This window comes from Dermochelys coriacea, chromosome 11, assembly GCF_009764565.3.
Source record: "Dermochelys coriacea isolate rDerCor1 chromosome 11, rDerCor1.pri.v4, whole genome shotgun sequence".
NCBI lineage: Eukaryota > Metazoa > Chordata > Testudines > Dermochelyidae > Dermochelys > Dermochelys coriacea.
In genome coordinates, this window is record NC_050078.2 from 62049145 (window position 1) to 62075226 (window position 26082).

Consider the following 26082-nt stretch of genomic DNA (forward strand, 5'->3'; position numbering starts at 1 on the left):
TGCTTGGCACATATACCGCCTGAAGCCAGGCTTGTAGACAGCAACGCTGAATTCTCACAAAAGGTATCATGTAGGTACAGGATCCCATTTGACTAAGGAGGATAAGGTTTGAACAAACCAACAGCTGCAGGCTCTTTCTGAGATGATTGATTAAATTGTTCATGGATTGGAATCTATAGAGAGGAAGATAAGCTCTGGCTCGAATCCAAAGGGAACTAAAATGGACTTTTCTGCATTCACACAGATTCCTAGTGATGCTAGAGTAGAGATGATGAGGTACTGCCTAACGAGATCTTCCTGTCAACAGCAGTCATCTAGGTAAGGAAAGACTGTCAAGCTGTGGCGATAGAAGCTTGCTGCCACAACTAAAAGTACCTTCATAAATTGCTATTCTTAAGGGGAGCTCCCTGACTTGATAACGGTTTGGACCTATAGTAAACCTCAGAAATCTCCTGTGAGAGGGGTGGACGGCTATATGAAAATAGTCAGCCTTCGTGTCAAGAACAGTGAACCTGTCATCTCTGGGGATGGGATTATCGATGCCAAGGTGACTATCCTGAATCTAAATCTGTGGATAAAGACATTGATTTGCTGGAGGTCTCTATCCTCCCTTTTCTTTGGGTTGAGGAAATATTTGGAATAAAATCCCTCCTAAGCTCTCCTCGTGAATGAGTATCCTCTCGTGAGAGTGGTCCCTAAAAAGGGATGGGCAAGGTGGTTTTGGAAGGGAAGAGTAACTTCACAATATAGCCTGAACAGATGATGTTGAGAACCTATTTGCCTGTTACCCACTAGGTATGGGAAAACTGGGCTAGCCCACCACTAAGACTGCATGTTGGGGGCAGAAAGAGATGGCATCTCAGTTGGTTTGCAACCCTCTGAGGTCCCATCAAAAGTACTCGACAGCAGTTATGGCTGCAAGGAGGAGGAAGGTTTGTGTTTGATCCTCTTCTGCTGTGGTTCATAACCTTTGATGGCAGAAGGGCTGTGATAGTGGTCTAAACTTGTAAGGCTGCCTATGATACTTCCTCTTCAGTGCTGATGTATATACACCGAGGGTGCAGAGGGTTGCCCTTGAACCTTTCAATGACTCAGTCTTTTAGATAAACAAGTTATTTCCATCAAAGGGCAAGTCCTTCATATTGGATTGAACTTACCTGGAGCAAGTCAGGATTCCTGACACATCACAAAAGTTGCCATTATCCTGAGGCTGCATCAGCTGCAGCCTGTAGGGAGTTCTAGCCACCAATCTACCCTCCTTGATAAACACTTGAAATTAACTTGTATTCTCCTGAGGGAGCGTGTCTCTGAATTTCAAAATTTTAGAGGAGTTGATACAATCACACTTTGACAACAAAGCCAGGTAATTGCAGACTGGTGGATGAAAATATTTGTTATGAGTAAGTCCACACATTTTGCCTCTTTATCTGAAGGAGTGGACCTTGTGTGGTGCTGCCTTTTCCTTTCAGTGGCCACTTGAACCACCAAAGAGTTTGGGACAGGATGAGAGAATAAAAACTCTGTTCCCTTGGCTGGGACAACTTCTTTTCAGCCCTTTTAAGAATAGGTGCACTTGTTGCTGGAGTATGACACATGACTTTGGCAGGCTCTAGGATGACCTGATTAATGAGGAGCACCGCTCTACTAGATCCTACATTCTGCAAAATATCCAGGAATGTGTGAGGTGTCGTGAATTTCCTCCAGAGGGGTTGTGTCACCACCTGCCATGCAACCTTAGGTGCCTTATAATGCTTTGCTCTTGTAGCTCCCAATCTGGGCTGCTCACAAACAGCATGCAGCTCTCCCCAAGTGTCCTTACATATCTACACCCTGGTGCAGCAACTCTGACCCCATCAGCCTGTCAGCAACATACCAGCCACACACTGGCTTCCAGCAGCCTTGGTTACTACCTTCGGGGTGACCCCAATACACGCCCAGTGCCAAATTTTCCCCCAAAAACATGTGTTCGGCACTGTTCAACCCTCTCCTAGACAGTTCAGCTATGAGAGGCCTGTTGTCCTAGTAAGGGGTCAATGTACAACCGTTTGCTAGTTTAATTGGAGTTACCAAACAATTCAGTTCAAACACAACACTAGGTTAGTTTCAATTAAAAATAAAACAAGTTCATTTAACTATAAAGAGACAGATTTTAAATGAATACAGGTACAAGATATTAAAGTCAGAAATGGTTGCAGAAATCTAAACATAACCAACAATCAAAACAATGAGAATTTATTCCAACAGAGGTTGATAAATGCTAATAGTTTTATGAATCAATAATATTTAAATTATATGAAGTCCATGTGGACAAATGCTAAGTAAACTGATAATACTAAGATAACAAGTAGGAATCAACATCATCATCATGTTTACTTACCCATTTGTAATTCAGATATGGTTTCTACCAGTGACCAGTCTAAACTGTAGCCACAGTGGGATTTGTCCATCAGATTGTCCAGTACTTGTCTTACAGTCTGTCTCTCATCCACCATCATAGTTTTGGAGCTATCATCAGACATGTGAACTCTAATTACCAGCTGTGACCAGAAGGGGAAGAAGAAGAACAGGGATTAATTTCCCAAACATATTTCTTATTGAACCTAGATTACAAAAATAAAGTTTAGCTCATATAAAGTTTATATAAAAATCAATTCCTTCTACCTTAAAGATGCAAAGAGCCATATTTAATAACTAGATGTTCATTTCAAAGCCCACTTATCAAAAGGTCATGTTCCTTTTGTAAAAGGAAAAGCAAATCTACAATATGTAATTTTATTTTAGTTATGCATTAAAAAACAAAAAAACATATTACCAAAAAAAGAAACGAACTTGTCTTCACACACATAGGCATCGACTCAGTGGGTGCTCCGAGGCTGGAGCACCCACAGGGAAAAATTAGTGGGTGCTCTGCACCCACTGGTAGCCAAGCTCCCCGCCCTGCCCCACCTCACCTCCTCCCCGAGTACGCCACATCCCTGCTCCTCCACCTACCTCTCAGCCCTTGCCACCGGCAAACAGCTGTAGCAAGCTCCGGGAGGGAGGAGGGTCGAGCGGGAACGTGGCACGCTCAAGGGAGGAGGCAGGGCTGGGGATTTGGGGAAGGAGTCGGACTAGGGGCGTGGAAGGAGAGGAGTTGGGGTGGGGACTTTGGGAAAGGGGTTGGAATGGCGGTGGGGCTGGGGGCAAAAGGGAGGTCGAGCACCCACCGGGACCAGTAGAAGTCGGTGCCTATGTTCACACAAGCTTGTCTCAAGCAACTAGATGCAAGCACAAAGGCCTTGTATAAATTCATATGGAATTTTAATAATTGCTCTTTTAAAAATTGATACAATGATAATTTATTTCCATTGATCTACCGGACACTGAATTTTTGTTAATTACTTTTTTTAATTGTTAATTGTTTTCATTCTTATGAAAAAATAAAAGTATGCAAGGCTAACATGTTATTAATTGAAAATGATATAAAAGGAGAGTTTTGTGTATTGCTGCTATTGCTCATAAATTTGTATTTTTCATTTCTTTAGCATCTAGATTTTCTTAATTAACTTTGTCAAAACCAATAAAAAAGCATATAAACTCATCGACTTTAAGGTTAGATGGGACCATTATGACGACCAAGTCTGACCTTTTGCACATTGCAGGCCACAGAATCTTGCCCACCCTCTCCTGTAATAGACCCATAACCTCTGGCTGAGTTACTGAAGTCCTCAAATCATGATTTAAAGACTTCAATTTACAGAGAATTCACCATTTACTCTAGTTTAAACACTCATGTCCATAATATTTTAGCATTAGTTTAGTTAAAAAACCCAACACACTTAAAATATATAGTATGAGATCCATACAAGGAATTCAGGTCTTAAGTATGATTAAAAAGTCACAATTATACATAAATACAATACATGGAACACAACACAAAAGTGTCTTTCCAATTATGATGGGCAATGCAAGCGTCAGCTTTAATTTAAAAATTTGTAAGTCATAAGATTTCTGCCACTTTCTGCATAAATATTAGTCTTTCATTGGTGGGGCAGTCAAACAAAAAAAAAGTTCTTTTAAATTTTCTTTACTTGGAAGGTGTGTGGGGAAAGCAGCACTGTTTTAAAAACTTAACTGCTAATTCCCTGCTGTTTCAGTATTACTTTAAAAAGAGGGCAGTGTCCATATAAAAATTATACCTCAATCTAGTCTTACCTACACTAATTTAGAAAACCAAAGAATGTTAGAATCTTCTTTCCACCTTTTATGCTATTGATTACTTTTTTCACACCTAACTCAGCTTGCAAAGTTAAAAGAAGTTAGTTGATTTGTTCTGAATTCTCATGCTCTAGCACAATGTTGTAGCATTTGATTTGCAAATATTATATATGGAATGTTTAAATATTAACATTTTTCAATGATTTAAAACATTGGACATCATCCTGTTAATATTAAGATATACAGATTTATTAAACATATCTAAATATTGGCCCTAAATTACTTGACAGTGTCCCTAAATTTGGAGGCAACGTCTTTACTATCTTTGACATAGCATCAAATACTGTCTGTTTTCCACTCACTACACTTCTGCATATTAACAACCAAAGGAGAGTTTGTATCTTGCAAACTGGAAGTTGGACAGCCTGATACAAGTATATTGAATGAGTCTATAAAGAGGACAAGACAGTTTGAAATACGAGACTATTGAACATGCAAAGACAACTGAATAAGGCTGGATCTCTGTTTCAGATGTGAATGCACATTGCCAAAGTCTTTTAAATCTGTATCTGGATGTAGAATAAGCTACTGCTTAGAAAAACGTGATGCCACACCATATAGTGCAAGTTCTTTATTAAGCCCTGACTGGAAGAGAAAAGGAATAGAATAGTTGCTTAAAATTTGAATAACCTAATTACAGATCAGAGAGCAATGTCCCTCAAAAGAAAAACTAAAAATGGAAAAAAGTCTTTTTTTTATTAAAATAGTTTAAGTGTAATTAACAGAGATGAGCAGAACTGAACCCATATTTTCTGATTCAATAACGATTACCTAGGAATCATGTAAAATAATATAAATGTAGCTTACCTTTTTCACTTGTGCCTCTTTAATCTTTTCCAAAGCAACCCTGATCTTCTCAGCTTTCAGTTTAGCAGCCTGCTCTTCCTATGGGGACACAGCATACCAGTTAAACAAATGTTAGGACTTCAAAGCTTCAAATTATGAGTTTATCATAGGGTAGCATTTGAGACGGAATACTAGTTCCCCCACTGGCAACAACCTCTAGTGTGGAAATTAAAGGAACAATCATGGATGCTGAAAAAAACTACTATGTTTAAGATGCAAAGACTTCCTGTATCTGATTTATACACAGATCAGACCGTGAGGTTTTGAAGACAGAATACAATTGTTTTTCTGCACTTTGCCAGCCAATATTGCATCGTTCCTTTGCATTCTACTTTTTTCTTTTGCATCCATCAATTACTAAATGCTTTAATTTGCCAAAGATTTACAATGACAGTCCCACTTCATACCATATTTGCCAACAGTACAATTAAACACTTCCAACAGATTTTCAGTTTATCAAAGTTAACATCACAATAAGAGATACCATAGCTTACTGTTACAGACACTTCCATTAAATAGCATTCCACGCTATTCCAGTCTGTTTAGGAAGCTTTTGACATGTTAAACCAGTTGGCAATAGCTCAATACTTGCACACTACACCTTTCATTCATGCTCCATACTATGTTTTTCCTCATTTAAAAAAAGTGTTCATATCACCAAATGTAAGAAGTTAAACCTTCTTCTTTGATACTCTTCCTTTTAAAAATCTAAGTTTGTTACAATTTAAAGCACATTAAAAGTCCAAAGAATTTGAATCCATTCTAGCTCTTAATTGCTTTTCGTAAAGAAACTGGTATACTGCAACATTACTAATACTTACTTTCAATCTCCAGCAATCAGCCTATAATATTACTATTGCAATAGAGTTGAAGTGATCTGCTGAAACAAGAAACCACTTCTGTAGAACCTCTGCATGCAGGTTTCAAATTTCACAATTCTAAGATTTGGATTACTATCACGTGAAGTGTCTAAGAAGCACATAAACCACCTTGTAGAACTCATAAGTAGAAAGCCACACAATTAAAAATACTTCTGTCAGTCCCCCTCAAAAAAAGAATACTTTCAGAGCAAAAGTAGCACAGTTCCTCACAATGGGGGAAAGACAGCCCCAACTACAGTGATTAACTCTTTATCATTTCATTCTACAAATAAAATCCCTAAGCTGCTTTTCTATTACACTGTTTGGATAAAGTTGCCTTTTATTTAATGACAAAGATTCATCCATCTTCAAATCTGTGCAGAACTTCACTAGGAGTAACACTGTTACTGGTATTTTTCACTTCTGTGAAGCCATTGTTGTTATTCTTATCCTCCGTAGTGGCTCCTTCCTAGGCTACTTTGTCTTACTCCTACTTAGCCACTTCTGTCCCCTCATTCTCAGACTGTATTTCTATACTACACAGCGGAGATGGCAACAGCTGTGAAGGGGTATAGACTTGCTTGTGAGAAACATAATCTTTTTCAATAAGAGGAGCCAATAAGCTGACAAGAGCAATAATAACTGGGGTTTGAAACATTATCTGAAAACTCAATTAGGCAAAGAACAACGCTTTTTATTAGGCTAGTGAGAGACTCATTTTAGTTGATCATAAAGATGGTATCACATAACTAGGAAAGGTTATACCAGAATATATTGTTTAGAAAAAAGAACAAAACAATCAGTAAGATATCTGAAAAGATTTTTAACTTTAACCAAATACATACAAATTCCAGAATTTTAGAGTATTTATCCTACCTCTTAGTCCTGGTTGTTTTAATCCAAAAACACTTGTTATCCAAAAGCAAAGAAAAGCTCTATTAAGATTTTTTTATTTTATTTGGAAGGGTAGTTCAATTAATCATTTTATGCTCTGGGCTGCTCCTGACGTCAATAAGAGCAAGATGCACCCTTTATATATTTTTAAGACCAATTTTGAGAAACTGAGGAATTTCTGGCTTTTAAAGTGGTATCTATGACCTCGATCATAAACCTTTATTTCTGTACAAAGAAAAGGAGTACTTGTGGCACCTTAGAGACTAGCAAATTTATTTGAGTGTTAGTCTCTAAGGTGCCACAAGTACTCCTTTTCTTTTTGCGAATACAGACTAACACGGCTGCTACTCTGAAACCTATTTCTGTACAGAGGCTGCGAACATGTTCAGTTTGGCTTTTTACTTAAGTCATGGGGCCCAATTTTCCATCCCACTGCATGTTGTACATGTGCACGTGAGTATACAACTATCAAAAAGGTACCATTTTACACCCGCTTTGTACAGGTGCATGTGACTACACAAAGAGCAAGGCTTTGGAGAATCAGATCTCATGGCTCTAATACACCTGTGCCAATGCACCGTAATTATCTTTTCTGATATTCTAGTCTTAAAAGATTCCTTAGCAGAGAACCATCACAGATTATGTAGTGGTTTTATGATAAAAATGTTTAAGTATGTGCTGTTTCTATTATCAAATTAATTTTCATTTGAAACTCTAAGGATTGAAACAGGATTGGCTCCAGAGATGAAACAATAGCCTAAAATCATAGAAATGTTGGACTAGAAGGGACCTCAATAGGTCATCTAGTCCAGTCCCCTGCACTGAGTTAGGACTAAGTATTAGCTAGACCATCCTGACAGGTGTTTATCTACTCTGGTTTTAAAAACCTCCAATGATGGAGAGCCCACAACCTCCCTAGATAATTTGTTCCAGTGCTTAACTACCCTTACAGTTAGGAAGTTTTTCCTAATGTCTAACCTAAATCTCCCTCGCTGCAATTTAAACCAGTTACGTCTTATCCCGTTCTCAATGGTTAAGGAGAACAATTTATCACACTCCACTTCGTAATTTATGTACTTCAAGACTCTTTTCACAAACTGATCACTCTATATTTGACTTAGTCCTCATCTTCAAAGAAAACCTGCACAATACATTCAAAAGAGGAGTCTGGGAGCTTGAATTCATTACTCTGCAATACACTAAAAATCATAGACTCAACAGAGACACTGAATTTATTGCTTATTACAACAATTTGTACCCCACTAGCCCCTCCCCCTTTTTGACCTATGACTGGAGGGGTGTTAATGGGTCACTCTACCTTGAATGGGTCCTTGCACTATGTGCTCTGTACTTATGCTAAGTTTCAGAGTAGCAGCCGTGTTAGTCTGTATTCGCAAAAAGAAAAGGAGTACTTGTGGCACCTTAGAGACTAAAATTTATTTGAGCATAAGCTTTCGCAAATTTGTTAGTCTCTAAGGTGCCATAAGTACTCCTTTTCTTTTTACTTATGCTAAGCAATCTGTTCCACCTTGCATTTTGCTGTGAGGCTGGGAGTACCATTCCTAGACCTGAAGAGGAGACAGGGCAGATTCCTGTGGAACTCCACTTGATATGCTCTTCCAGTTTGACTTTGAACCATTGATAACTACTCTTCTGAGTATGCCTTTTTCAACCAGCTGTGCACCCATCTTATAAGTAGGTTTGTCTAAGCTATATTTCTCTAGTTTGTTTATGAGAAGGTCATGCGAGACAGTATCAATAGCCTTACTAGAGTAGAGAGATATCACATCTACTGCTATTCCCATGCCCCCCTCTCTCCACAAGGCTTCTTACCCTGTCAAAGAAGGATATTAGGCTGGTTTGACATGAGTTGTTCTTGACAAATCCATGTTGATGATTCCTTACTGCAGTATTTTTTAACTTTTAGACTAAAACTATTAGAAATTTAAAAAAATTCTAAAATCATCATTTCCCTAAAAAGATCTTATTTACGAGCAGCAAATGCTAAAGATTAAAATTCACATAAAAGAAAAATCAAAGCAAAACTAAAAATGTGATTTTTTAAAAAAAAATAGTTGCTCTGTTTAATAACTAAAGAACAGTTGTTTTTCTTTTAAACTACATGACATACCAAGAACAACTCACCAGATTTGGCAGGTAATGCTTCATTGCAAGATGGGGAATTATGTATTGTCATGATTTTTTCCCAAAAAGTACAATTGGATTATGATGGGTTTTTTTAGAAGTTTGATTGGATTAAAGTTGATATTTTTCAAAGTTTGCTACACTCTAATCAATCTGCCTCTTTTCCCCTTCCAAGCCAAACAAATCATAAAACAACAACAAACCTTGACACAAGGAACAAAGAGGATTAACAAACAAGAAGCCTATGCAACCAGACAGTGTACTGAGCTAATTACATTTCTCATTCCATGTGAGATATATTTTCATGAGAAGACAGAGAGGTGACAGTAATATATTTGAATATACTGCAAGCCATTCAACCACATAAACTGACAACTGTTGTACACAACTGTCTACATTTTAGAAATATGACATACTAATCAATCTAATCACATCTAGCATTTGCAACTCATTTCCCCTGCAATGGTAAACAAAACTAAAATATGAACTTGAAATAGTTTAAAACCTTTTGGAATTGGAAATAGTAGTACAACTTACTAAGGTCCTAGATGCAGTGTGACTACTCTAGTGAACAGCTATCCATGCAAGCATGTATTTGTAGATTGAGGCCTAAAAGAAGTTTACTCCAAGCAATGAATCTTATTGAAATTACATCTAATTACAGAAGAATATCACAAATACAGAATCCCAATAGTTCTTAAAAAAAAAAAAAAAAAACAGCTTTGCTCTACTTCTCAAAGGAATAATAGCTACAGTGATATCTTAATACAAAATATATTGGCATACAGTGAATAGAAATAGATAAAAAACTAAGCTACACTGTGATACAGTGTTCTTGAATAATTAAATTAGTTTGTTAGTTTTCTTGTTTATTTTCAAAACTGGCAACTTGCAGTGATTCTCTCAATAAATGAATTTCAACTGCATCTGAATATTACTGTTATACAAAAAAACCTATGTTAATGCAATTTTTTAAAGTAGCACAGTTAAAACTGAAAAAGACCCCAAGAAATCAAAAGTTAAAAGGTTCCTTTAGTAATGCTAACCATGGCCACATTATACCCATATATTTCATAATTCCTTGTTAAATTTGTACTTAAATATGGTCTGTGTTTTAAACACAAAAGATGTAGGCTGTGCAATGTGAGTTAATGTTACTCTAAGAACCTTACCTTTTGCATTTCTTGACTTCTTACATTTTATTGTACATGAATGTAGTTTTTTGCAGTTGACTTCCTTATATCTGGAGGGTTTTTTAAAGAAAAACTTATCTGTATTTAATAAAGCTAGCAATTAAGCGGTACTATTTAAGCTATGAAGTTCATTTAAGTGAATGCAGTAGACATGATTTCATAAAACATGAAATGGGATCCAGTAAATGTTTTTAGTTTAATATTTGAAAGTTTTCTCCAGAAAGTTTCTCTTTAAAGGATGTGTAAGCAAGAAATCATAATCAAATGCTCTTTGGCAATATTAATCTGTATATAAAAATTTCCCAGCCAAAAAAATTACAATTTAAAATGTAGCTTGATGATGATTTTAAATGGATTGCTTTATCTAAAACTAGATAATGTTACTCAGTGGGATAAACACTAGTCATGCACATTTTCACAATGCCTTGGCAATTGTGTACACATGAACACCCTCCTAGTATACAATCCATCAGAAACAGGGAAAAACATGAGGAAAGACATGAAACTGGAAGGGTGGGGAGAGGGGAAGAGGCACATTCATGGTTTCTGTCTATGCCACCACATTTCTTAATTCTCATGCATCCAAACCTCTAAAGGGGTTTTAAAAAGGTAAAAGAGGAGAGGGCTGGGAAAGAGCAGAAAAATGACTTCTGTTCTGGGCTGCTGTTAAAGCTCCTTTACTACAGAGCAGCTGGAATAAATTTCCTTAGGAAAACAGATAGCTGCTCGTCAGTTAAAAAAAAGCGTTAACACAAGTACAGCTTACTAGAAAAAACAGTAGTTCTAAAGCAGGGGTGGGCAAAGTTTTTGGCCTGAGGGCCACATTGGGGAATAGAAATTGTATGGCGGGCCATGAATGCTCACAAAATTGGGGTTGGGGTGCGGGGGGGAGGTGAGGGCTCTAATTGGGAGTGAGGGCTCTGGGATAGGATTGGGAATGAGAGGTTTGGGGTGCAGGAGAGTGCTCTGGGCTGGGATCGAGGGGTTTGGAGAGCAGAAGGGGGATCAGGGCTGGTGCAGGGCATTGGGGCGTGGGGAGAGCTCAGAGCGGGCTTACCTCAAGTGGCTCAGTGCAGGCTCAGAGCGGTGCTTACCTCAAGTGGCTCCCAGAAGCAGCAGCATGTTCCTTCTCCGGTTCCTATGCGGAAGTGCGGCCAGGTGGCTCTGCACACTGCCCCATCTGCAGGCACCGCCCCTGCAGCTCCCATTGGAGTGCCGGAGGGGGCCATTGGAGCACACAGGAGCCGGAGCGGGGCCATGCCGCAGCTTCCGGGAGCCGTGTGGAGCGGCCCCCGACCCTGCACCCTGGCTGGAGTGCTGGAGCGGGGCCGAGCCGTGAGGTGCGGCCCTCGACCCAGGGTGCTGGCTGGAGCGGGGCCAAGCTGCATGGTGAGGCCCGCGACCCAGCGCCCCGGCTGCAGCGCTGGAGCAACCCCCAACCTGGCCAGAGTGGGGCCAAGGCACGTGGTATGTCCCCTGACCCAGCGCCCCAGCCGGAGCGGGACCGAGCCAAACCCAGCATCCCAGCCGGAGCAGGGCCGAGCCACATGGTGCAGCCCCGAACCCAGCACTCTGGGGCAAGCCCAAGATCCTGCTCCCCAGCAGGAGCTTGCGGGCCATCTTAAAATGGCCTGCGGGCCATTGTTTGCCCACCCCTGTTCTAAAGTATAATTGGCAAACACAGCCTAAGCCTACCTATTCAGCAAATATGCCCTTGTTGCTTTACTAAAATCGGCATAATCTATATATAGTCCTTGTCTTCAGATTTGCCCCAGTTTCTCCCTAGGAGCACTTAAATTTTTTTTTTTTTAAATAATCAAAGAAATGGTACACAGGTGGACAACAGTGAAGTATGACTGCTGATAGAATGGATGTGCAAGTCTCTCTACAACACAAAACTACATAGTTTTCCGCATACCATCTGGTCATCGTTGAATAGAATTAGAGTCCGTACCCTTCATCTCCTTCAGTATAACTATTCCAAACTACAGGGGGTACAGTAAATATGATTCCCAACATAACGAACAGTGCCAGAAAGTGGACAGTAATATATTAAAATGCAAGGAGTGCTCTTGGGGTGTTACTGACTCTTTTTCTATGTCACAGAAATAATTTAGGAGTTATCCATAACAGACTTCTGAGTATCTTGTCCTACACTAGGGTGTTTTTTCCAGATTACACCAAGTAAGAGCACTCAAAATAGCAAATCTGATCCTTTCTTTCAGTATGAAGACAAACTGTTGCTAGTCATTTTAATTCATTTGAAGAATGTTATTGTTTTCTGGCAGTATGAGAAAAAGCGTCTATGTGCTTCCCACAGCTTGATTTTTATACCTGTAAAGGGGAGGAGAACAGAAGAGCTTTCAGACTCCACAGACTTTTGACTCCACTTGACTTTTTTTAGCCAAGAATGCTAGGATGATTATTACATGCTCTCCAAGAACTTGGAATCTTTGATGGATATTTGCAGTAACTCAACAGAGTATATTTAAAATGAGACAACCTTTAAAAACAGCCTGACAAGAGGAAAAGTCACTCTAGTAAACGTAACAAGTTTTTTTGGGGGGGTGGGATGGGGGAAGTGAGTGAGGGAGGGGTGAGCATCAAACTTATAAACCCAGAAGTGGGAGCTGCATTCTATCAACAAGGAAAAAGTCACATGCAGGTGGAAAGAAGATGCATCACCTTGGTCAGCAAATGAGAAGGCTTTCCTGCAATGTTTCTCAGAAGAAGGGATGTTTCCCTGTCCAGATAGGAGTGCTTGTGCAGAAAGAAAGAGAGAGAAAGAAATTAAGTCAAAGGAAATCAGTGCAGTAATTTTTATAGTGTGTTGATTATAGCAGACAAGCAGAGTTTAAGCAAACACTTAAAAACCTTCAGCACTTAACTTCCCCACGCAAACTCCTCCCATCCATAAACCTCTAACCATCTCTAGACAATGAATTCCAGAAACACTTTAGACAGAAAGCAAAGGTTTAATAAGCAGCTGTGCTATTAAAAGACACCATCTTTCTCTTCACCTGTTTTTCAATGGCATAACAATTATAAAATACACTTAAAGAAAATTTTTTCTTACCTGTTACTGATTTCTTTTCTACAAGTTACTGCCTAGGATTTTCAAAATTACCTAAGTGACTTAGGAGCACGAGTAAAGGCACTTACGTAATAAGTCACTTAGACACTTAAAAATCCTACCCACATCATGCAAATCCTATACAACTGGGCTTGCTGCTTCTGCTGTTCAGAGATGAAGACAGCATAAAACTGTCAGTCATGGAAACAGGACATGATGGTAAAGCTTTGTACTCTGGCTCGTTTTCCCAAGAAGAGGACTTCCAAAACTGCAGAAAAAAAACCTTACCATAATGAGAGTAACTGATAATCCTGAACTATGGCCAACAAATTAAACTTTTCATGTACCGATATCCCCCCCCCCCCCTCTCTCTCTCTCTCTCTCTCTCAATATAATCACCAGAAGGATGGGTCAGATTGCCAAATATCTCACAAGTGAGAAATTCACAGATAAACCAAGTTTTCTCTCTCCTACAAGAGTTTGTCTGACAATCCACATTTGCGAAGTGACCAAGAGTTAAAATTTCCCAGATGAGAGAGCAGATCAAAGACAAAATATGACTCCTTCCTGAACATCTTATGCCAGTAAGACAAAAGTAACATGAAGTGTAAGATCTGATGTCCTTTTGTTCAGGTTTTAGAGCTGGTAAAGCATGGTTTTCCTTCTTGGGCAGCTATTCCACCAGTAAATTTGACTGGAGCCAAATTCTGCCTGAGGTGGGAGTCTTCGTTCCATGGGTGTTAAATGGCTACCCCATTGGCCAAGAATTTAAATTATACATAAACTGTATCAGCCACATGGGAAGGATATTTTCTTGAGAACTGACTTGACGACCTTCTCTCAAGTCATTCCTGAGAGGTTACTACAATAGGACATTATTGCTCTGGAATAACATGTACAGAGAATAAAGATCTGGAAATAGAGAATTCAGTGTTTCTCTTTGGGGAGATGTCAGTTACTAATCCCAGGGTAAGTAAGGGTAAGAAAAAAAATCCCCCTTTGAGTGTTTGTTTGATTGGGAAAATGAGAGCTGTTTTAAAACATGTTAGCTAATTCATGAGCATATTTTCAACCACCACCAAGGATACACTCTAATGCTTAAAAACACACTCGTCATGAACAACCAAGTCCTTGTGTAGACCAGGATTTAAACATGTGAGGGAGAGATGTGTTAGCTAACAAATTCTAATACATTTGAAAATGGAGTGTAGATACAGTATTGTGTAACTTAACCCATGCTAAATTGGTCAAAGTCAAGTCTAGACTCACTTCAAGCTTTAATTCAGCCTGGCACATGTTAAGTTACAAAGCGCCTGTTTACACCAGAATTTTCAAACACATCAGTTAGAACGTGTTAGCTGGCACATCCTATGGATCACATCTTTTATGACCATGGCCACGGCCACCTAATAATTTTTTCAATATCATGGCCTTTACCCATGAGATACTAAGTGATGTTTTAGAAGTGATAACATTTTAAAAACAACTAATTTTTTCCAGTCTAGACAAGCTTGAGTGTGTATACTGTATCCTTGGTCAAGGAACACAATGCTTTTTTTAAAATGAAAGTATGAGTAAAGAAGAAGTTACTCACCTTGTGCAGTAATTATGTTTCTTCGAGATGTGTCCCTCTAGAGGTGCTTCACTGTATGGGTGCTCCACTGTAGGTGTGCTTGCGTCCGTGCACTGCTGATTGGAGAACTTTGATCGCAGTATCCATTAGGCCAGCACATGTGCTGTTTTTCCTCGGGCTGCGCCACAAGGCCAGTCAGCATGCATGAGCTACCCCCATCAGTTTCTTCTGTACCGCAGACTCACTGACAAGAACTCAGAAGTAGAGGGGAGGAGGTACATTGCGGAGCACCCACAGGGACACACATCACAAAGAATCAATGTTATTGCACAAGGTGAGTAACTTATTCTATGAGTAGTGTCCCTATAAATGACTCCCGAGCAGTATCTCTTCTGGAGGTCTGTGACTTTTGAGTTGGGTCAGTTACAGATGACAGTACTGTGGAGATAAAGATGGCATTGGAGGCAGAGTCCCCCGTGATCGCATAATTTTCTGCGAAGGTGTGAACTGATGCCCAGGTCACCGCTGTATAGATTTCTGAGATAGGGACATTCTTGAAGAAGGTGACATACGAGATCTACCTTGTGGAGTGTGTACGAATAGTATTTGGAAGGCTCATATTGCAAACTTGGTAGCAGTATCTGATGAAGTTCGAGATCCACTTGGAGAGTCTTTGGGCTGATATTGCTGAGCCCTTGGATCTTTCCTCAAAATCGCCTGGGGGATTTTCCTGAAAATCTTCATCCTGTCCAAGCAGAAGGCTAGGGCTCTCCTGACATCTAGAGCATGTAATATAGCCTCTTTGTTGTCTCGGTGAGGCTTGGGTAGAAGGTGAAGATGAATCAATTGGTTCATGTGAAACGGGGAGGTTACTTTAGGAATAAATTTTGGATGTGGCCTAAGCGTAACCTTGGCCTGAAAGAGTACCATATGGGGGGGATGTGTCATCAGAGCTGCTATTTCTCCTAGCTGAGGTAATTGCAATCAGAAAGGTTGTTTTCACTGAGAGGTACGTAAGCAAACAGGTGGCCAGGGGTTCGAAGGGAAGCCTGGTCAATCCTTTCAGTACCAGGTTTAAGTCCCATGTCGGAGTAGGAAGTTGAGGTTGTGGGAAGAGGTTTACTATGGCCTTGAGGAGCCTTTTGGTGGTTGGGTGTGACAGCACCGAGTATCCCTCTACTGGTTGGTGGAAGGCTGTTATAGCTGCTTGTTTAACTCAGAGAGCTTAGAGATAGACTATGCACTTGCCCAAAAAGGGACTAAGATATGTGGAAGAGTCACAGATGTCAGGGAGATTTGTTGGGAAGTTCACCAAATTCGAAACCTGCACCATTTTTGCAGGTAGGTACATCGTGTCGAGGACTTTCTGCTGCGCAATAATACCTCCTATGCTTCCTTTGAACAGGAGCTGTCTAGATATTCGAACCAAGAAGGAAACATTCCATGAGGCGGAGAACCCCCACGCTGGCATGTAGGGTATGTCCTCTAAACTGGGAGAGGAGGTATGGAGTGTGACAGGTAAGGGTACTAAGTCAGTCTCGGCCAAGTAGGAGTGATCAGAATGACACGTGCTTCATCTTTTTATTTTCAGCAGGGCCTTCGATAGTAGGGGAAAAGGAGGAAAGACATAAAAAAGGTCTCCGTCCCAGCGGAGGAGGAGAGCATTGTCCAGGGAGCAGTAGTGTGGACATATCTTGTTCAGGTAAGTGGTGAACAAGTCTGTGGTCGGTGCCCACTAAATAGATTGTGAAGTTCTACTGGGTCTAGCTCCCACTCATGGTTGTGTCGGAATTTGAAACAGACTGTCCGCTCTTGAGTTGTGTGTGCTTGGGAGGTAGGCCGCTGACAGTGTAACACCACTTTCATAGCCCTATCGTCTCCATGGAAAGAGAAGGTGACCTGGTTCCCCCTTGTCGATTGTCTGTTAGGACTCTCTTGTGTAATACTTTGATCAGTAGGAGGAAATGGGTGCCAGACTTCCTGACTGCCTTTAGCTCGAGATGGTTGATGTGAAGGGATATCTCCATGGGTGACCATTTGTCTTGTGTTGCAATGCCATTTAGATGTGCACCCCATCCTATGAGCAATGCATCAGTGGTAAGAAGTTTGAGAGACATGGTGTCGATATGCAGCCCAAGGGTCCTAGTATGGCCACTGGGGTGGTGATAGCACAGAGGTCAGTGGTGGTGGCCAGGGGGGCTGCACCAAGATGGTGGTGGTGGGGCTATCTGAGGGTATGCTCGAGGAACCTGTTGATACTGGACACTGTAAGGAGTCTGGAAGGAGTACTGTGATTCTACAGCCTCAGGTTCGCTATCTGAGCCTTCACTAGAGAGTGGGAGGGGCATGACAGGGCAGCGGGGAAGACTCCCATTCTGTTCGAAGACTTGGTGCAGAAGTCCCGGCACCGAGAAGAGGAGACTCCGGTATGTCTAATACATGAAGGTCTCTGGAGCGTCTGAATTCCAGCAGTGCTGACTGACTCGATGCTGCTGGTGGTACCATGGAGGATGAAGATCTTCATACCAGATACTCTGGTGCCAAATGAGGTGTCGATGATAGTACCGATGTAAAATTGCGTACCAATACCACCTTCTTAGAGGAGTGCTTACTCCTGTCCTTGTCTCTCAGTGCCGTTGACTTGGTGCCCGTGCCCATCGGGTCTGTAGGCTTGTCAAAGATACCTGCCTCTGAGGACTTCTGTGAGCCATGGGTACCAGACAGAGGGTCTCGGGGCCAGCAGTACCGAGGATGCCAAGCATACCAGAGAGTGTTTGTGACTCTCTTAGGGCTCACTGTGGGGATTTTCTGCTCTTTTTCAATGATTTGTGAAAGGAATCAGTGACTTGTTTCTTCGCCCCACAGCCTTTATATGTTGAGGGCTCTGGGGAAGACTCACATCTTCCAGGTGACTCGTGGTGCGGGTCCACAGAGGGTGGGAAAGCCACCTGCAAGAAGATAATTTTCTGTCTGAGCTCTCTATCCTTATGAGATTGGGGCCTCATTTCCTGGCAAAGATCACACTTTTATTGAATGTGACCTTCCCGGAGGCAGCGAATGCACTGGGAGTGCTTGTCTGCAACAAGGATCACCTCTTTGCAAGAGAGGCACTTCTTGAAGCTTGGTAAGCTGGGCATACCACACCGAGGGAAGGGTCCGCAACAAGGAAAAAAGTGGAAAAGTCTGTTTTTTTTTTTTTTAAAGGGGGTAAAAAAAGAAAAAACAAAAACCACAGCTAGAATGACAACTAAGAACTAGGAGGCTAGCGAACTACAGAAATACAAATCAAAAGTAATGGTCCTAATGGACTGGGAACAGTTCCATCTCTAGCCAGGGGCGGTTGAGAAGGAACTGAGGGGGAACTAGCCCACATGCACTGACTAGCCTCTTGGTGCAACATAAGGAGAGACCGCACATATGCGGGCCTAACGGACACTGCTACCAAAATTCTCCAATCAGCAGCACAGGGACACAAGCACAACTACAGAGGAGCACCCATAGGGACACTACTTGCAGAACAAGTGAAGCTTAACTCTAAGGATGTTGTAAAATGTAAATAAAGTCTTGACTGCAAAGTTTTCTGCCCTTCCTATGACCTTCTGCTCAGCAAGAATGGAATGTATCATACTGTCTTATCAAGAGACTTTACCGAATTCTTTGGTGAATAAATGGGGGAAATACTTCCTATTCAGCTTGGCTAGGTCAGTATGGAGCTCAAGGGTGTCTATAACATTTCTCAACGTAGGGTCAAAGAACTCTGTTTGAATAAGCTCCTCACTATTGTCCTTGTTGGATTTAATGGATTCCAACTCGCCCTTTCTTTTGCGATGCAGTGTCGTGGCTAGAGAGTATGCTTTTCTAGGGCTGTTTACCCTTAGCCTTCTTGGATATCAACGACACAAACAGGTGGGAGTTGGGACCTCACTCTCCCCCCCAGGAGGTAGCGCTGTTTCTTGGAAGGAATTTTTGACACAAGGCTGTTAATTGCACCTTACAAGAGACATCTCTTGTCTGCCCTTCTTCCCCACATTGGCCATCTCGCCTGCTGTGTGTGTATTGGAGTGGGGGTTGGGAACGCATGCTAACAGTAAGGCAAAAAGAAGCCCAAATGCCTCAGGCCACATATTTCAGAGAATCAAGAAAAAAAAGTTTAGCAGAAAAGGGTACCACTGGAGTTGTGCGTGTTTATTGTTTAGCTGAAAATATAACAAGAGGCCTGCAGTAACAGGATGAAATTGAATAGTGAGAAGTGTAGGGTCATGCATTTAGAATTTTAAAACAAGAATTTTATAGTTATAAGATGGGGACGCATCAATTAGATGTAACGGAGGAGTAGAAGGACCTTGGAGTGTTGGTTGACCACAGGATGACTATGAGTTGCCAATGTGATATGGCCGTGAAAAAAGCTAATGCGGTCTTGGGAGGCATCAGGCGAGGTATTTCCTGTAGAGATAAGGAAGTGTTAGTACCGTTATACAAGGCACTGGTGAGACCTCATCTGGAATACTGTGTGCAGTTCTGGTCTCCCATGTTCAAGAAGAATGAATTCAAACTGGAACAGGTACAGAGAAGGGCTACTAAGATGATCCGAGGAATGGAAAACCTGTCTTATGAAAGGAGACTCAAGGAGCTTGGCTTGTTTAGCTTAACCAAAAGAAGGCTGAGGGGAGATATGATTGCTCTCTATAAATATATCAGAGGGATAAATACCAGAGAGGGAGAGGAATTATTTAAGCTCAGTACCAATGTGGACACAAGAACAAATGGCCATCAGGAAGTTTAGACTTGAAATTAGACAAAGGTTTCTAACCATCAGAGGAGTGAAGTTTTGGAACAGCCTTCCAAGGGAAGCCGTGGGAGCAAAAGACCTATCTGGCTTCAAGAATAAACTCAATACATTTATGGAGGAGATGGTATGGTGGAATGACATGATTTTGGCAATTAATTGATCTTTAACTATTCATGGTAAATAGGCCCAATGGCCTGTGATGGGATGTTAGATGGGGTGGGATCTGAGTTACTACAGAGAATTCTTTCACCAACCAGATACCCAGGAATCTTGCCCACATGCTCAGGGTTCAGCTGATCGCCATATTTGGGGTTGGAAAGGAATTTTCCTCCAGGACAGATTGGAAGAGGTCCTGGGGGTTTTTCGCCTTTCTCTGCAGCATGGGGCATGGGTCACTTGCTGGAGGATTTTCTGCACCTTCAAGTCTTTAAACCATGATTTGAGGACTTCAATAGCTCAGACATAGGTGAGAGGTTTATTGCAGGAGTGGGTGGGTGAGATTCTGTGGCCTGCATTGTGCAGGGGGTCAGACTAGATGATCATAATGGTCCCTTCTGACCTTAATATCTATGAGTCTATGAACAGGAGCTTGCTCTGGAGCACAACGGTTGAGCTGTGGGAAATTGTAACCAGGGTCTATGGTTCAAAGGGTTCCTTGCCTCCATTACTGATTAATTTTGGGGAGGATTGCCAGACAGACATTCTGATAAGAGAAAATAAGAATATTTTGCTGGTTATATGAGTACTATCAACTACTAATTTCAGTGAGAGTTGAGGGAACTCAATATCTTGCAAGATTGAGCCCTAGCAGCACAATTATTCTATTAGCAATCAAAGCAGGTATCATCCTGTATAAGTACAGTAGAATCTTTCACAGAGAAGGGGAATTCTGTTCTGTCCAGCAAAGTAGACGTATCCTATATACACACACCTTAAAAATCAGTGCTGGTACAGAAAAGTGTAAATTTGCTCAGGGGGCATTCTCCATGCTAAGGTGGCATGTGTGTTTAAAATAAGTTTATTTTTATGGCTGGAACTTCACATGGACATCCTCCAGCGAACCTGGCCACATCATAATCAACACATGCTATCTGGCCTGCGCTGGTCCTCTACAGCCACCCACTTTATCTCAAGTGGGGTTTGCAGTCATTCTGTACTGCTGCAATCTTCTTCCAAAGAGTAGGTTTTTCATCTCAGGGGAATTAACTGGCCTAATTCCTAGATAAATTTGGCCCTTTTCACTTGTTTGTTCAACCACAAGGAATAGGAAGCGTTGCATAAAGGATGATAGTTTAATGGTTCATTTAGTTGTCCGCTTTAGGTATAAGCCCAGTTCCCAAAGAGGGATAGAAATTTGCAACCCTTTGAACCAATGGTTAGTGGGTTAACAAGGCATCATTAAAAACAGGCTTTTACAAAACAAAAGCATTTCCATCACATATGTGCATAAGAACCTTTTTTACTACAGGATTGCATGTGAGGGGCTGGACCTAGGTATTTTTGAAAAGTAAAAAGTCTATAATATCTGTTCAAGTAAAAGCCAAATAAAGAAGAACTAAGTGGATTTTGTTCCCATTGCTTTCCTAATCTGCAGCAAAAAAAATTTTTGCTGCAGACATTCCTTGAAAAGGAGGTACTTAGAAAGCAGTAATAATCATAGAATCATAGAATCATAGAATATCAGGGTTGGAAGGGACCCCAGAAGGTCATCTAGTCCAACCCCCTGCTCAAAGCAGGACCAAGTCCCAGTTAAATCATCCCAGCTAGGGCTTTGTCAAGCCTGACCTTAAAAACCTCTAAGGAAGGAGATTCTACCACCTCCCTAGGTAACGCATTCCAGTGTTTCACCACCCTCTTAGTGAAAAAGTTTTTCCTAATATCCAATCTAAACCTCCCCCATTGCAACTTGAGACCATTACTCCTCGTTCTGTCATCTGCTACCATTGAGAACAGTCTAGAGCCATCCTCTTTGAAACCCCCTTTCAGGTAGTTGAAAGCAGCTATCAAATCCCCCCTCATTCTTCTCTTCTGCAGACTAAACAATCCCAGCTCCCTCAGCCTCTCCTCATAAGTCATGTGCTCTAGACCCCTAATCATTTTCGTTGCCCTTCGTTGTACTCTTTCCAATTTATCCACATCCTTCCTGTAGTGTGGGGCCCAAAACTGGACACAGTACTCCAGATGAGGCCTCACCAGTGTCGAATAGAGGGGAACGATCACGTCCCTCGATCTGCTCGCTATGCCCCTACTTATACAACCCAAAATGCCATTGGCCTTCTTGGCAACAAGGGCACACTGCTGACTCATATCCAGCTTCTCGTCCACTGTCACCCCTAGGTCCTTTTCCGCAGAACTGCTGCCGAGCCATTCGGTCCCTAGTCTGTAGCGGTGCATTGGATTCTTCCATCCTAAGTGCAGGACCCTGCATTTATCCTTATTGAACCTCATTAGATTTCTTTTGGCCCAATCCTCCAATTTGTCTAGGTCCTTCTGTATCCTATCCCTCCCCTCCAGCGTATCTACCACTCCTCCCAGTTTAGTATCATCCGCAAATTTGCTGAGAGTGCAATCCACACCATCCTCCAGATCATTTATGAAGATATTGAACAAAACGGGCCCCAGGACCGACCCCTGGGGCACTCCACTTGACACCGGCTGCCAACTAGACATGGAGCCATTGATCACTACCCGTTGAGCCCGACAATCTAGCCAGCTTTCTACCCACCTTATAGTGCATTCATCCAGCCCATACTTCCTTAACTTGCTGACAAGAATGCTGTGGGAGACCGTGTCAAAAGCTTTGCTAAAGTCAAGAAACAATACATCCACTGCTTTCCCTTCATCCACAGAACCAGTAATCTCATCATAAAAGGCGATTAGATTAGTCAGGCATGACCTTCCCTTGGTGAATCCATGCTGACTGTTCCTGATCACTTTCCTCTCCTCTAAGTGCTTCAGGATTGATTCTTTGAGGACCTGCTCCATGATTTTTCCAGGGACTGAGGTGAGGCTGACCGGCCTGTAGTTCCCAGGATCCTCCTTCTTCCCTTTTTTAAAGATGGGCACTACATTAGCCTTTTTCCAGTCATCCGGGACTTCCCCCGTTCGCCACGAGTTTTCAAAGATAATGGCCAAGGGCTCTGCAATCACAGCCGCCAATTCCTTCAGCACTCTCGGATGCAATTCGTCCGGCCCCATGGACTTGTGCACGTCCAGCTTTTCTAAATAGTCCCTAACCACCTCTATCTCTACAGAGGGCTGGCCATCTCTTCCCCATTTTGTGTTGCCCAGCACAGCAGTCTGGGAGCTGACCTTGTTAGTGAAAACAGAGGCAAAAAAAGCATTGAGTACATTAGCTTTTTCCACATCCTCTGTCACTAGCTTGCCTCCCTCATTCAGTAAGGGGCCCACACTTTCCTTGGCTTTCTTCTTGTTGCCAACATACCTGAAGAAACCCTTCTTGTTACTCTTGACATCTCTTGCTAGCTGCAGCTCCAGGTGCGATTTGGCCCTCCTGATATCTTTCCTACATGCCCGAGCAAAATTTTTATACTCTTCCCTGGTCATATGTCCAAGCTTCCACTTCTTGTAAGCTTCTTTTTTATGTTTAAGATCCGCTAGGATTTCACCATTAAGCCAAGCTGGTCGCCTGCCATATTTACTATTCTTTCGACTCATCGGGATGGTTTGTCCCTGTAACCTCAACAGGGATTCCTTGAAATACAGCCAGCTCTCCTGGACTCCCTTCCCTTTCATGTTAGTCCCCCAGGGGATCCTGGCCATCTGTTCCCTGAGGGAGTCAAAGTCTGCTTTCCTGAAGTCCAGGGTCCGTATCCTGCTGCTTACCTTTCTTCCCTGCGTCAGGAATGAGTTTGATTGGACTGATTCTGGCAATCAAAGTCTGAGCTAGTAAATCGATGGCACTTAAACTGCCAATATGAATTGAGCTGCAATGACATGCCAAAGGGCAAGAAGGGTATAGTCCTTCTTTGAAAATCTATGGTGACCCTGGTTCTGGAATACTGTATTTACTTTTGGGCACCTCAAATTCAAAAACATGTAGGGAAGTTAGAGGGTGTATGGATAAGAGCAACAAAAGTGATTAAACCAGTTGGAAAGATCGATTTATGAGGAAATTTAAAAGAATACATTGTAGCTTGGCAAAGCAATAACTATGTGTGACTAACATTCTTCAAATACTTGAAATGAATAAATACCAGAGAAAGAGGAATAATTTACGGTGGTCCAATGGAGTATTAGGCATGAGGAAATAACTAAGAAAAGGGATTAGTTACAAGATTATTTTTGTTCCATTTTATGGGGCAAGCTTAGTCTGCACTTTAAAACCACTTAAAATCTATCTAATACAGAAAACCATTTAATCCAACTATCAGTCTCAAAATTTTTGAGATTGATATTTGTTAAGTTATGGAATAACCTTCCAGAAGCAGTAATGGAAACCTCATTGCTTGAAACATTTCTGACTGGATACAAAGCAATAAAAATTTACTATAGCAACAATTCTGCATTGGCCCCCAGGGATGGACCAGATGACTCATCAAATTTTTCCTCTCTAAATTCTATGATTCTATGCTACAAAAATGCAGGTCAATATTTTGACCTTACAAACCCTTGACACTCATTATCCTTTTAAGTATAATCCTAAATGAACGTACATTTTCCTAGGTACAATTTACATCTAGAAATACCATTGACATAAAATTCAGAAACCCAGATAGGAGTTATGACATACAGATAAAAATAAAACTTGCATTAAATTTGCTACTCCAAAAGGGGTGAGGAAAATCTTTTCATGGTAACTTTTTCATATTTCCAAATCTTTAATGCATTTAATACATCTGGATTATCAGATATTTCTGTCCTTTGCCAATCCAACTTTAACTTAATAGGTTAGAACAAGTAGAAGGCAGCCAGTGGCAGTAAATTCTACCTGACTGCTTTTAGAGTCTAAAAATTATATTTAGACAAAATAGTAAAAAAGACAACACAATATTTCTTAATGTAGCCATATTTAGTGTTTGCCAGGTGGCCAATAAAATCCTGTGTTCCACTACATTTTTTTCTTGCTGTGATAGTTGATTCATTGATTCATAGAATAGATGGCCAATCAATCAGTTTCCCATAACTAAAAGACATTTCCCACTGTTTGTCCAATAAAAAAAGTACACTTCTTTCCCTTAAGGGTAAGGTCCGTAATACTGCAATCAGATAGCATACCATTGGACACTAGAAATTAAAAAGTCCTGAAACAGTCTTTGAGATGATTAAGAAAAATGGTTAATTTAAAGACAACCCCCTACCTCCCTGAAACATTTATCCTCCCATTAAAATAAAGAACAGAGCATGGTTAGGAGAAAAGGGTCTTTCTAGTAGGGGAGTAAGGGAGCGAAAGCACTGCATTAGAAGACGTTCCATTTTACTTCAGTTATGCCATTTGCACAGCTATATCTAGAATACTCAAATAATTAATGTTTTCCAGTCAATACATACATGACTTATGCACATATATGTAATCAAGACCAAGTCAAGCAGAGTGTCCGTAGAGTTTGCTAAATAGGTAAAATGATCAGATATTTCTAGCCCAGCTTCTTTCACAAAGTATTCATTCAAGCCAAAAATTGTACACATAGTGTACACATGGCTAGAATCCCTCTACTTGATTTATTATAGGTAAACATTCTGAAACACCATCTTTTCTTTAAAGAAATCTGATCTTGACTTTACTTGGACTGAATTTTCTTAACCTCTCTTTCCCAAGTTCTTGTATAAAATAAAGCTATTAAATCCTACATGCAACGGAAAGAGTGGGAAAGTTCTTCAAGAACTTCATCCTGTTGATGCACTAGACAAAACTCATAAAATTAGATATTTGCAAATATTCAAATACTCCATGATTTCAGTGAAGCAGTTTTAGAGAGTCAGCAAACTCTTATGTCAACTACTATACACCATAAAGGTGTAAGCAGGTGAACTAGCTTCTGTGAACAATGTGGGAGATTACTGCATTATTTTATAAAATGTGTGACTCAGTTTACTTGTTCATTCTTGCTCAGCTTGTTACCTGACCTCAACAGGTTAAATTCTTTTCAGAGACACCCACCGGGAGTGAGGAATAGGTGATCAATGCACTAGTGTGTGTCAAATTGCCATACCAGGGTTGGGTGAAAGGACTATTAAGACATATTGGCATGTGAATAAATCCACCTGGGCAATACAATAGATATGCTAAAGAGGTGGACAAATTAATAAGACTGGTTCCACAAGGCTGGCTGGCAACTAAGCAATGGGTCATCTGGTGGAGGATTTATATCACCTGACAAGGTTGATCTGGAAGTCACCTAAGGAAGGGAACTGAAAGTTATAAGAGACAGGGTCATAACGCAGAGGTCATACAGATTCCATGATTTGGAAGCCATGTGCAGGAGAGAAGA

General features: G+C 41.0%; 1 protein-coding gene across 8 annotated transcripts in view; it reads right to left on the reverse strand.

The window, feature by feature from the left end:
* The window catches only part of RAPH1 (Ras association (RalGDS/AF-6) and pleckstrin homology domains 1), a 165321-nt gene that overhangs the window by 32474 nt on the left and 106765 nt on the right, over positions 1 to 26082 (reverse strand). For 5 of the 8 annotated variants that reach the window (XM_043505620.1, XM_043505618.1, XM_038422595.2 and 2 more), the window contains 3 exons: positions 12881 to 12955; positions 5065 to 5142; positions 2378 to 2537 (listed from right to left, as the gene is read on the reverse strand). In XM_043505620.1, coding sequence (XP_043361555.1) covers positions 2378 to 2537; positions 5065 to 5142; positions 12881 to 12955 — 313 coding nt within the window. The remainder of the gene's footprint in view (positions 1 to 2377; positions 2538 to 5064; positions 5143 to 12880; positions 12956 to 26082) is intronic. The other 3 variants (XM_043505623.1, XM_043505617.1, XM_043505621.1) reach the window with 1 other exon arrangement.